Source organism: Oxyura jamaicensis, chromosome 14 (assembly GCF_011077185.1).
Source record: "Oxyura jamaicensis isolate SHBP4307 breed ruddy duck chromosome 14, BPBGC_Ojam_1.0, whole genome shotgun sequence".
NCBI classification, from domain to species: domain Eukaryota; kingdom Metazoa; phylum Chordata; class Aves; order Anseriformes; family Anatidae; genus Oxyura; species Oxyura jamaicensis.
Window position 1 is genome coordinate 7,816,422 of NC_048906.1, and position 12,738 is coordinate 7,829,159.

General features: G+C 43.3%; 1 protein-coding gene and 1 non-coding gene across 4 annotated transcripts in view; both read right to left on the minus strand.

Moving 5' to 3' along the window:
- POLR3E (RNA polymerase III subunit E) overlaps nucleotides 1-6,957 on the minus strand; it is a 28,371-nt gene extending 21,414 nt beyond the window's left edge. The window contains exons 1-5 of one of the 3 annotated variants that reach the window (XM_035339861.1): nucleotides 6,837-6,954; nucleotides 2,701-2,781; nucleotides 1,558-1,608; nucleotides 792-869; nucleotides 17-132 (exon numbers count right to left, since the gene is read on the minus strand). In XM_035339861.1, the coding sequence (XP_035195752.1) occupies nucleotides 17-132; nucleotides 792-869; nucleotides 1,558-1,608; nucleotides 2,701-2,736 (281 nt within the window). In that variant the 5' untranslated portion in view covers nucleotides 2,737-2,781; nucleotides 6,837-6,954. Of the gene's footprint in view, nucleotides 1-16; nucleotides 133-791; nucleotides 870-1,557; nucleotides 1,609-2,700; nucleotides 2,782-6,149; nucleotides 6,286-6,836 lie in introns of those variants that run through there. The other 2 variants (XM_035339863.1, XM_035339862.1) reach the window with 2 other exon arrangements.
- An 83-nt stretch (nucleotides 6,958-7,040) lies between these two features.
- On the minus strand, nucleotides 7,041-7,122 carry TRNAL-AAG. Its single transcript has one exon. It is a non-coding gene; the product is annotated as a tRNA-Leu (tRNA).
- Nucleotides 7,123-12,738: the final 5,616 nt, after the last annotated feature.

The window sequence follows — 12,738 nt, forward strand, 5'->3', positions numbered from 1 at the left end:
CAAAGAGGACACCTACGAGGAATAAGTATTTGTTTCATCTGTACACGTGCCATCTACATTGAGGGCAATCTGTTCTCCTTTGCTGCGACAGTAGTTAGGATTCAAAGTGTCAATGGCCATTTCAAGTTCAACCTAAGTAATATAAAAAGACAAACAGATAATTAATTGATTAATTTGGGGTTCTGCCACAGTAGACTTCAATCCAATGCTTGAAACATTTCCATTGGTTTACAGCAAATTTAAATATGTAAGCAGCACCATTCAAAATCCACAAGGCAAATCTCATACATAAAGTTGAGTATACATATATATATGAAAATAATTTTTTTTTTGTAGTGGGAACACTTTAGCAACAGGCTAGAGATGCATCATCTCCCATGTAAATCAATGGAAGCAGAGCAGTCAGAGTTCTTAGGCAGCCCTGACAAATACTCTCACTTTTCTAGTTTATCTTCCACTGCATTATCAGTCTAGTTTACTTACCAGTAGAAATCAAATACACAAGTATTTTTCCAACTTCCCTGTCAGCGAGGATCCCTGAATGGTTCTATTTTATATCAAACGTGTTTTTTCCATCATGACTATAATTCCTCTCTTTGTAAACCATTTTTTTTTTCTAAACTCTACTGTACACATACCATGAAAGACACTCTCATACCTCCAAGCACAGAGGTCTGGTCCCACAAGTAGTTGCACAATCGTAACAGCTTAATAGCACAATGTGATTTTCTAAAGTACATTCTGGACAGTATAAAGCAACTTATATGGACTGGACTCAAATGATAACCAACCTTTTGCTGCTTTGGTTTTATCTTTGCTGATAAATGTGTAACATCATCATACGTCATAGAAGCTGGACGAATTGGATACTGAAAAACACATCAATGTTGTAAGAATTCTTCATTTAAAGATCAAAGAACTTCATGGAAAACAATTCAATCTTGTCTGCCTTCTCACATACAGAGCCTCTTGCATATAGAGCCACCATGGTTACGAAACATCAAGAAACCTGATCCTGTGAGTCATCAGCAGATTTGGGAGTATGGTCTAGAAAGCCCGTTGCTTTCCCCTCAGTCCTCTGCTCTTGTTACTCCAGCCACCTTTCCACCCCACCCGACCCCCATCACTACACCCTATGAAATGGAAACACAGTACCACATGTTCATCCAGCAAAAAAAAGGAAATGATAGAAGCCATTAAAAAGCATCCCTCAATATTAATTCTCTGGATATTTATTTACCTAAAAATAAAATATTTGTGGATTTTTACCAGCAGTGTTAGTCTATAGGACACAGTCAACATGTAGTCACATGGTCCTCCTTCCTGAACTGTGTGGGAATGCTGAGAAGACAGTGTGGTACCCAGATGAAATCTCCGAGCCACAGCTGCAGCCCGCTCAGAGCTGCTATTGATTTAATACAAAATGTTTCAACTGACTGAGACCCACACAGGTCTGCCTATACCCAAGAGCTTGGCAGGCCAAACCAATAAGTGAAGTTATTGCTCATTCTATTTATTTTAAACAAATTTTCACTAAATAAAATTTAACTGGAATACCTGAAAAAGATACAGCTTCTCCAGTAGACTTCTGGCCAGGAACACATCAATCTGAAAAGCAAGAGAAGCAACCTTCATCACTTAACAGCTATGATAGATGGAACTTCAGATGCAACTGCAATCCCTAGCGCTCAAATGCTGTCAAGTTTAGCTTTTTGTTACGAACTGTACTATAAAGTGCATTCATGACCCTCTTGACAAAGGTCTCCTCTCTACCAAATTTGACATCAAATTCAGCAGCCTTTTAAAACAAACAAAAAAACATGACTATGATGAGGCAGGAGACAGTGGCTCTAGCTGCATTTTTTCTTTCTAAGGAAACTTGGCAAATATCTGATATGAAACAGGAAAATCTTTGTCTGAGAAAGAAGAGGATGTTCTCTCTGGCAGCATGTCTGAAAGTTAACTTCCTTGCTAGTATTTTGTCATAAAAACTTTCAAGCTAGACAAGACACACCCACAAGCCAAATCTGATTTAATATTAACATTTTGCCACTGATACCTAAAATTCACAGATGTTTCATGAATATCACATATGGAAGCTTCCATTTTTGGTACCTTTGGAAACACTTCTGTCAATTCCCACTATTCAGGGCTTTTGTCCTTTTTAAGAGCTTGCCCTTGCTTGTACCTCTCATGTGTGAATCCACACACAGAGTAAGCAGGACACTGGCTGCTGTTTGGTAACAGTCCTTTAAAGAAGTCCTGAATCAGAGCACAAATGCTTATTTTAGCAGAGGGCATGAAAACATTTTAGCTTCATATATAACAGATATTAATTCATCCAAATCATTGTTTTTTTTTGACTCGGCTACCAGAGAGCTATCAGGCCAATGAAAACACACAGTGGTCCCAACAAGTTCCCCACCTGTATTCTTCTTCTGATGTGTAAAGATTACCAAGGGTAAAAAAGCTGAGCACATCTACCCAGTGAGCCTGCCAACATGGATACCATTATTTTGGTCCAACAGATAGCATGAGCCATGGCCCTTATAACATACTCCCTTATAGTCACAGGTTATCAGACAACCCCTGATGTTGATGACAGATGGTTTCAGCAATGTAAGAACAATAGGAACTAGAACAACAACAAAAAAAAGCCTCACGTATGAGGCAGCCTCACTGCTGCCACGACACTTTTACCTCTTGTATAATTGGATCATCTTCTTCATTTGCCATGCTAGGATACAAAAAGCTTTTTCTTGGCTTATTCCTTTGCACAATCTGAAAGAAAACAGATATGTCATATGAGTCACTGCATCTGTGCCACGTACCACATGTAGCCTGGAGTATTTGTTCATGTTAACTTGCGTTTTTTTCCAGTGGTAATCCATTTAGTCTGTTTTTTTAAGGAGCGTACGTGTTCGCATGACAAGGTCCTAATACTCCACAATCTTGACCAACTGGCACCAAATTTAAAAGACCAGCAAGTATCTCAAAGCTAATTAAGTTCCTGCAGTTTTATCAAAACCAGCAGTTACATAAGAAAGCAAGCACTCAATCAGTGCTCTGCAGATGGAAGGACAGACCTTTTGTACTTGCCCAAAGTGCATCTTTGATACACCGCATTACTGTTACACCTCGGTAGCAGCTGTTGGCCAGCCAGCACATCCACAGGGCGCTGGCAGGTCAGTCAGCACGCGAGAGCTGTGAAATAGCCGCAGCACTTGTTACCATCACTAAGGACGGTGCTGTGCAGCTCACTAGCCTCCCTGCTCAGAAAATTTCCTTGAAAGCAGACAGTGAAGAGCAGCTGAAGAGATGGGAGAAGAAAAAAGGTTGTGTAAATCCTGTGCTCAGAATCAGTCAGTCTGAGAACGCTCTGGTCTCAATTTTATCTACATGACACATTGCAGTCCTGTCCCCTAGCTGAGCAAAGACCTATCACTCTTCAGACAGAGTTTCTAATTGACAGCCCCAAGACACACTCCCTGCCATCTCCTGGACCCTTTACAATCACCAGAACAACAGGCCTGACTTCCTAACTTGACCAGCTCCAGAGAAAGTAAGACACTACTATTAACGGAGGATTGGGTGCTCTGTAACAGCGAGTCACGGTGAGTCCTGGTGCTGGAGTCACTGCCATGCTCGTTCAGGCCATCAAATAGAAAATGGTTCCTCAGCTAGAGCAACAGTATTTTTTTCCTGCTGAAATCAAATATAATGATTTCTGAAATATTTGGGATGCCACCATGACAACGTAATCAGTCCACATCATTTTAGACCATTGATCAGCCAGTACCGGTCAAGACAGGCATAAAAGCTAAGACCTCTCACAAAGTGACCATGGAAGTTTTAACACCAAAGAGAATCAGGCCTATGACCTATGTTCAGGAACTCCCTCTCTGTCTTCTACTCCCAGATGCCAGCTTGCTTCTTTGCTGGAACTCCTACAGAGGAAGAGTAAGAAAATGAGGCAGCATCCAGCATCAGCTGGCAATACAGGGTCACAAGAGACCGAAGCCAGCATGTTACATCCAAGACAGTGGTGATTTTCTTCAAATACACTAGCAACCGCTTAATTTAACCAGCTCAGTATATTTTGAAACATGTACAGGCTTCTCAAAACATCACGTTAATAACATGCAGTTATCTAAGAAACCTTTCAGAAAAGCTGGATAGGCACCCTGGATCTGAGTGCTAACATTACCACATGGGTCAATTTCCATCCTGACAACAGCTCTGGTTTACACACACTGTTTCTGCCATTCGAGCTACAAACACAATTCCAGATTTGTTACTTTCAGGTTCCCCACTACCAAAAAGTTCTCCCCCCAGTGCTTAACTGCAACTTTCTGTTCTTTTATACAGCAGCATATCCCTAGCTCTTGCCACCCTGTAACCGTGTCAATAATATTTCAGAATCATATCTGAAATTATCCCATAGAAATGCAAAACCTTCACAGCTAGAAGTCAGTGTCCTCAGTCAACTACAGGCTGGGGCTCATGCTGCAAAACCACGGCGGTGTGACATCAGAGGGAGCGACCACTGCTTTCTGCCGCCAGGCACTCCATTCGTCCCAGCAATACGAACATGAACGTGTTGTTTTAAAAAATGAGACCTGTCAGTTCCAGTTTTGCTTTCTCTGCTCACATCTCCCAAGTGGCTTGATAGAGCAGGCTCACATAGTGCCAGCCTGACAGCTACAGGATGGGGCTGTGCCTAAAATGGAGTGACTGCAGTTTTCATTCAGAACAGAGATGACGCCAGGAGGCTTCCCACCACGTGTGAGCACACCCTGTAGCACCCAGGAGCTGGAAGACATGGGTCCAAACCCTCCCTCCTTGCCCCAGAAGGACTGGGATCCACACTTCCCTCTTTGATGGCCTGAGTGCCGGTTATGTGCTAGCTCCTTCTCTCCTGAGGAAGTTATTTCATTATCCCAAATATAAATTAAGATTCCATGGGCTAAGGAAAGAAAGAGAACCTTAACCTGAAGGACCTGGTTTCTGGTCCCTCATCCAACGCAGCTTATGTAATTTTACGTGGCATCTCCTTGTGAATCCAGCTGTCGGTACTCATGGAAAATGTTGGTTTACAAAGATTACAAGTTTTCTTAATCATTTAAGCATAAAGAATGACTACAGCTGCTTTTACTGGAGTGTCAGGATGGCAGGTCTATAAATAGGAAGCAGTATGTCCCAGAACAATTTGTAATATTCATGCGACTTCAAGGAATCCTCTGCATCAAAACGAAGCTTTCATTAAAGGCACGCAGACGCAGTTCTACATCTATATGCACATATGGCATATGTAGAAACGAACGCCACGTGAATAACAAAATGGAATTAAATGCTAGCTGATATCAAACATGGTCACCTGGATATTTATTTCAAGTCTTCCTTTGGCAGAATTGTTTTATTTAAAAAGGAACTCTCCTGTGCAAAGTAATATTAATGCACACTATTAGCATGAATCATTAAACTTCAGAACACCTTGCATAGAGGCAAGAAGTATAAATCTTCTAATTTCTCTTGCAATGGACCAACGCTAGGACTGATTTAACCACTCGTTAGCTGCCCATAATATCACCAATTTAGAACCAATGAAGAAAAATAGCATACAAAGAGGCATAAAACACAGATGAAGCATCTGAATCCCACCTCTAAGTTTGAGCTTAGAAGGACAGTTGGGTACCAAAATTATCTTTTTTATTACCAAAGGTTTTTAAGTAACTGTAAGTAGGAAACTTGCAAACCTGCATGGTGTCTGTCACGCACAGACTTTTAGCATGAAATGTTCTACCATTTCACTGGATTTGTCAGCATCATGGACCCTTAAAATGCCGACACTGAAACTTGAAACATTTTTCGCATAAAATTATGCAGTGCAGGAAAGGCCTGGAACTCCTGCCCCGTCAGTGCCTTAAAGGGTAGATAATGCACCAGTGAGGTGGCAGAAGTGCCATCTTCTGAATCACTACCATAATTTCCTGACACCAGGACCTTTTCTCTGCAGAGAGCCTCCTGGTCCAGCCCCAGCAGTAATCCTTCAGCTCAGGGTGGCCTATATTATACTGTAAAATGGAAGCTTAAAAAAAGCTGAAGCACCTTCCAAGCATTTATGATAACAACAATTTTGACCCAATTACTTGCTCTGTTTCTACTCGCTTTGCCCGTCAGCATGCAGCTTTGCACAGTCATCTTCTGGCAGTGAACCCAACAAGGGCCCCTCTGTGCACCAGGACCTCTGTGCGGAGGCAGCGTCGCTGCAGCACATCCCCAGGGTTTCGGGGTCACACGCTAAGCCCAAACCTTTCTTCACCACGTCGACATGTAGGCAGCGAAGCGCTAGGCCCGTTCCGCCAGGCGCAGAGCTGCCCGGTGCTGCGTGCTACCTCCTGCAGGAGCGGGCGGGCAGAGCTCCCACCCCGCCGGGCTCCTCTTCGCGGCCGGCAGCCGGCGAGCCTGCTTCCTCCCGACACGGCGACCTGCCGGGGGGCGAGGAGCGGAGAAAAGGGGTGCCGGGGGGGAGCCCACTGCCCCCCGCCCAGCTCCGCCGTACGGCGGGGACGAGGAGAACCCATTGGAAGCAGGAAGAGCCGGGCAGGGCTGCGCCGAACGCGCCCACCACAGCATGGCCCCAGCCCCGCGCTGAGGGGAGCTGAGGGGCCGCAGCCCGCGCCCGCCGGTTCCTGTCACGACCCCGCCGCCCCCAGCCCTCGCAGCGCCCGCAGGGGGGCAGAGCCCCCTCCGCCCAGGCCGCGCTCCCCCAGCTCCCCTCCAGGACCCGCACGGCCCCGTAGGCGGCCAAAGGGACGCGGCGGCAGCCGCCTTACCTGGCCGAGGGGCCGGCGCGGGCGGCGGGGCCGCCGGCTGCCCGGTGGCGGTGCCCGGTGGCGAGGCGAGGCGGGCGGGCGACGCTCAGGCGGCGGCCATGTTGGGGCCGCTGCGGGCGGCACGTGGGGCCGCGGCCCTCCTCCTACCCACAATGCTCCTGCGGGCGGCCGCGGCATGGGAGAAAATAAAGAATAAAAAGCTACTGGCAGCGGTGGGATTCGAACCCACGCCCCCGAAGAGACTGGAGCCTTAATCCAGCGCCTTAGACCGCTCGGCCACGCTACCGGGATGGTAAAAGTTGCTTCGGCACGGCTTTTAGTACACACCCTGTCAGGGTTTTTCAGTTTTTTCTCTCACTTTTCTGCTTTTAGCAGCCCCTACATCTCCAAAAGCCGATCCGAGCAACTGTTCCCTCTACGCACCATTTCCACATTAAAAATAAAAAATATTGTTTATTTTGTTTTTTAATTTTTTTATATCCCCGCCTCAGCATCCTGCCCTGTCCCTGTCCCGGTCCTGTCCCAACCCCCCGGAGCCGTGAGGGAAGAGGCAGGGCCCGGCCAGCACCCCCCATCGCTGCCACCTTGGCACTGCCACAAGCTGAAAGTCAAAAAAAAAATAATAATAATAAAAAAACAGCTCTGCTGCTGTGAAGCTCAAACCCCACTTTGGTTGAAGAGTGAAAGCACAAACTCAGCGGGTTCTTTCCCCTGGCTTTGCAGCAGCAATCCGCACAATGCTCCTGCAACAGGCCAAGCAGGCCCTGCGCCTCAGCAAGGTGCCTGGGGCAGGTTTTTGGGCATTCACGCTGGTCTGGTCCTTCACTATACCCGAGGAACTGCATTTGGGAAAAAATACCAGCTTTTCTAGGGTAAGACAGCACATGCTAACACAGCCCAATTTAATTCTGTAGTTACAGCAGTCCACTTAAACAGGAGAACAGGAATAAGCCTGCCCATGTGCTCCTGGGCACCCCAGCTTGTTGCCTCCAGGCAGGCCCAGCTGCTCCCAGAGAGCCTGTGTGTCGCTGTAACACCCCTCAAGGGGGCTGCCTGATCAAAACCTTCCTTCGCTGCCTACAGGTACCATAGAATGAGGGCATGGGCACACAGGTGTGAAGGGGATCCTCACCACTGCTGCGGTTTTGCACATTCAGAAAGGTTTAGGAGCCTGAGCGAGCTGTCAGCACATCCCCATGGAGCCGGGGTCATGGCACCCAGTAATGCAGCTTTATTTTTTTTTTTTTTTTGGCGGGGCCGGCCGGGGCGGGGGAGTTGGACAAGAGGCTGCAGGCAGGGGCACAGCTCCTGGGTGTTCTTTCAAGGGCTGCTTGGTGCCCCAAGGTACCAACACTAGCCCAGAGAAGTGCTGTCTGCTCTGCTGTGGGCAATCTCAGGCTCTGCCCTGAAATGTCTGCCTTGGCTGCAGAGATACTTCAGTGTTTGAGGGAAGTGATCTGTATACCCAAAGTTATTCTATTAGCCATGACACTTACCAGGGCAGAGGTCCCCCCTTGAAGCTGGATCACTAGGTTTGTCATTTTACTTGTATCAGTTAAGGTGATGATTATGGGACTTTTTGCAAATTAAAAGTGAACTTACTGGAAAACTCAAGCTGCCTGCATCCTTATATTGCTTTCCTGACACAGGAGATAGAGAAGAGCAAGGACTTGCCCCTTTTATTATGTCCAGACCTCATGGTGAGCTGTCTCCAAAAAGTGTTCAGATCCCCCAGAGTGGGAGGCACATGAGAACCGCCCTCCCTCCCCCCAGACTTAAACCTGAAAACAGCCTGACTCACCACCAGAAGCACTGGCCTAGAATCCAAATGGAGGCTCAAGCAAAATCCTCCCTTTTAAAATGCAGATGAGAAGTCCTGGTTTGGCTCACCTAAACTACACCTTCATCTGTTAGCAGCCACTCTACTCTCAGAAGTAGAATTACACCTGTGAGGAAAATAGCAAGATTCAAGTCACTCCTACAGACCAGTAATTAGGAAACAGACATTTCTTATTTATACTCTTCAGCTGGAAGCGTTCTGTCTCCATGATTTCTGACTGATGCAATCCCTATTTCCTTTGTTCCACTTGCCAAACACTCCAGCTCTCAGAGACAACAGCTGAAGCTAAAGCCTTGCAATGCCAAGTTTCACTATTTTTCTACCTTACTGACACTAAGAGCAGAGTGAAGAGGCCCCACTAGGGCTTTTTTTGTTGTAAGAGTCTGCTATTTCATGTTGTTTAAACTATACAGTTACAATGAATTACACCTCTCCAATTAAAAAAAAGCAACAGTAAGTTTTCATAGCTTAAAAGGGCTAGTATCAGTTTATTCTAGAACAGAAAGGGGAATAAAACAGACTGAAACGACGGTGTCATGAGATATTATACCCATTACAAAGAACTCCCACCTTATATTCCTCAGACCAAATATTTCCATTATTTTCTCAGGACCGAGCAATGACTGGAAGCATACAGATGAGTCTGTAACAGTCCTGCCAGTGAGTGCTACACTCCTTATGTTAGTTATTCCATATTAGTTACAGACATTGCAGGAGTAATCAAATGTAAAGAAATGAACACATCGACCTTTTAGTTTTCTTAATAAAAATACTAATTTTCTTGTTACACATTAGTGATTTCCTCTGAGTTATTCCTCCAAGTGTTGAAAGTGAATGAGAACAGGGATTGAACAAGAACAAAATAAAAAAAAAGTATTTCTGGAGGCTTGCAATAGTAGGATTGAACTTTGACAAATTAAAACAAACAGAAACACCCCAAGTGCAATAACTAAAACTCTACTGAGAAAAGTGACAAAAAAGAACAACTTTATTGACCAGTCAGAGTAAAAACAGTGTGATGCAGGCAATTAGTATTTGCATGTCTGGTATACAAACAGAGGCTTCCATCTTGCTGTCCTTACCCAAGCAACACTCTCGACGACATTCAGAAATGCTACGCCCAGGTAAATTATGCCAGGCCAGGCCTCAGATTTATTTTCACATTTAAAAAAATACAGATTATTTATTCACTGTGAATAGATTAAAAATACAGCATATAGCAGTATCATTCAAAAAGTCTATCAAATAGTTTATCTTCAAAAGAATGTCATAGAACAACTTGTACATATTTCTGTAAACAATTTTAATTTTCAAATTATTGACAGTCCTACTTATTGTATAGCTAAATAATATACTGCCTTAGGACTTTGTAAACAAAGTATTCATCACGTGTATGCATTTGTATGCCAGATCTACAGAGAACTGTCAGCAAATTTAGCAACTACAGAACTTAGCAAATTAATCTATGTCAAGAAGTGTCAATAATTACACTCTAGAGTCCTTTACTTACATATTTTGGATGGTCACATTCAATCTCCTCTCCTCCCTACATAGTTGGTGGGGTTGCACATGCTTTCTTCTCTAGGAAAACCTCAAACACTTGGCATTAACACCTTACATGGAAAACAAAACATTTTGTCTGCATTATTATAATGCCTACACTGTATCAGTTCTGCACAGAACACTGACTGTTCAACTGTCTTCAGAGGTGAGTGGCACATTCACTTTTCACTGACAAGTGATGGTTTAATGTTATGAACTGAAAGCAAAGAGGCCACATCCAAAACAGACTTTAGGTACCTAAAGCAGAACTTTGGATAGGCACTTAAAGCATCCAGCCAACTTGTGATTCTACCAACTCCAGCTCAACTTCAGCATATTATGTCCAAAGAATTTGGTTATTTTAGTACCTAGCAATAACTACCTAAACCCAACTGAAGACAATCAGACATTTCTCCATTAGTAGGTGAAGAGCTTCACCTAGTACCCTCACAGAATCAGGGACTCTCTCCAAAACAAACCAAAAACCCTAAGCAGTTTATTTCCTGCACTCCCTACATTTTACGGCAAGAAGATGTGGCTGCTGCAAGGCCACTCTCATGGCTGCAACTGCTTCGTGGTTACTCCAAAGTACAAAATCCAAGGATCCTTCTCTCCTGGAAGATATTCATATCTTTCCATCTCAGTTCCTTTACCACCAGCATTTCTCTTTTCAGACAGTGACAGTTGTTACTAATATCATGTTTAAATATTGTTTAAACAATAATTTAAGATCCACTTGCCATAAAGAGTAAATGGGGAGTGCAACTTTGGGGCCTGGTGACAGGGACGCTCACAAAGGAAAGGAAGAACCAATTTCTGTTTCTTGAACAGTTTCTACATTTCACAAGAAATAGTCCTTGTATATGAATGCAAGGAACCACAATGAAATCAACTACCTCATCTAGCAGCTTGCTTAATTTTACACATACTCTTAAAAGCTGTGCTAAAATGAGACTGGCTAAACATTGCAGATACTCAGCACTTCCTAAGAGCTGCACTTTATTCATCCCAATCAACATCCTCAGAAGACTGTAGAGCTAAGGCAGCATGAAGCTTCCCATCATAATCTCCTGCAAAACGACTTAACCAAGATGAAGAAATAGCAAGAGCTGCTAGGTCCTCTGTACAGATGGCACTGTGGCTTTGGAATAAAATACTGGAATTGGAAGAAATTTTTATCTGTGCCATAAGTAAACCACCACCATATATTTGTCTTTACATTACTCTTTTCAGATTATGCAAACAGGATACAAAATTTCGAGTGTTTGGGGATAATGTTTCTCCTTAAAACCAGACATTTTCTGTAACTGACATTTAAAACCATTAAACCATTCTCAGCCTCTTCTGAGGAACAGAACGGTTTTTTAGGAGGTTTAGTTGTAAACTATAAGAGAGGATGTTAAAATTCAGATGAAAATTCCCAAACACTAATTCCACAGAGAATAAGCTTTGTGATGTACAGTAGTATTTAATAAGTTACCCAAGCATTATCTGGAAATTTGTAAAGCTATGTGTATGTCCTTCATCAATCAGCTCAAATCTATCACAAAGTATCTTGTGAAGTTACTTCACAAATCATAAGACAGCAGATAAAACACACAAAGCCATTTAAACCAGATAAATTATTTTCTATAATAATGGGTGAATCAACATCCCCTAAGTTTTTCAAATGTCCCTCTGAAAATGAGAACACGCTTTCCAGCATTTCAAGTGAAATGTCAGCTTTGCTGAAAATTGAGATGTCACTGTAAAAATAACTGCATGTTACTAATATATTATAGATCTTGCTACTGTACATCACTGGGCAAATACTGTATGAGATCAGTAGAATTCTACACAACTAGGTTATTATATGGTACAAAATGTAAAAATGAGAGAGGTAGCTGGATTCCTCACCTCATCAGGAACATCAGTGATTTTCTGAAAATATGCAATGCTGGTAATCACACATACTGTACACAAAGAGCCTCACTACCAATCTGAAGCTTTTTTTTTTTCCCCTCCTCCTCTCCAAAGCATATGGATTCTATCTGGAATTAGTTTGAGAAGGAAACAGTGCCTATTGATAAACTGGGACTACTTATTAAGAGTAGCTGCATGCTTGGCATGCTTAAATTGAAAATCTACATCCACATGCAAATTTGGTGAGATACACCAAAAATGAAGAAATGCTGTGAATTTAGGAAAAAATGAAATATTCTGTGTGTGGCAAGAGAAAAATGCAAACACACTTATCATTTACTATGTGAAAAATTGGACATGTGAAACCCAAGCAGACATCAGCTTCACTTCTCCCAAAGCAAACAAGAAATGACAAAATTCAGGCCACTCGCTTCTAACAGTTCATATATATGTATATATACATACATATATATACGTAAAGGTCAAGTGTGTCTGTATTACAGCTTTAAAACACTGACAGAAGTGCACTAAGGTACCCTACATACTGCCTACATTTGGATTTCCACCCTCAAAAAAATTAGAAAACTAAAATACAAAAAATAAACTGGTAACGCCACA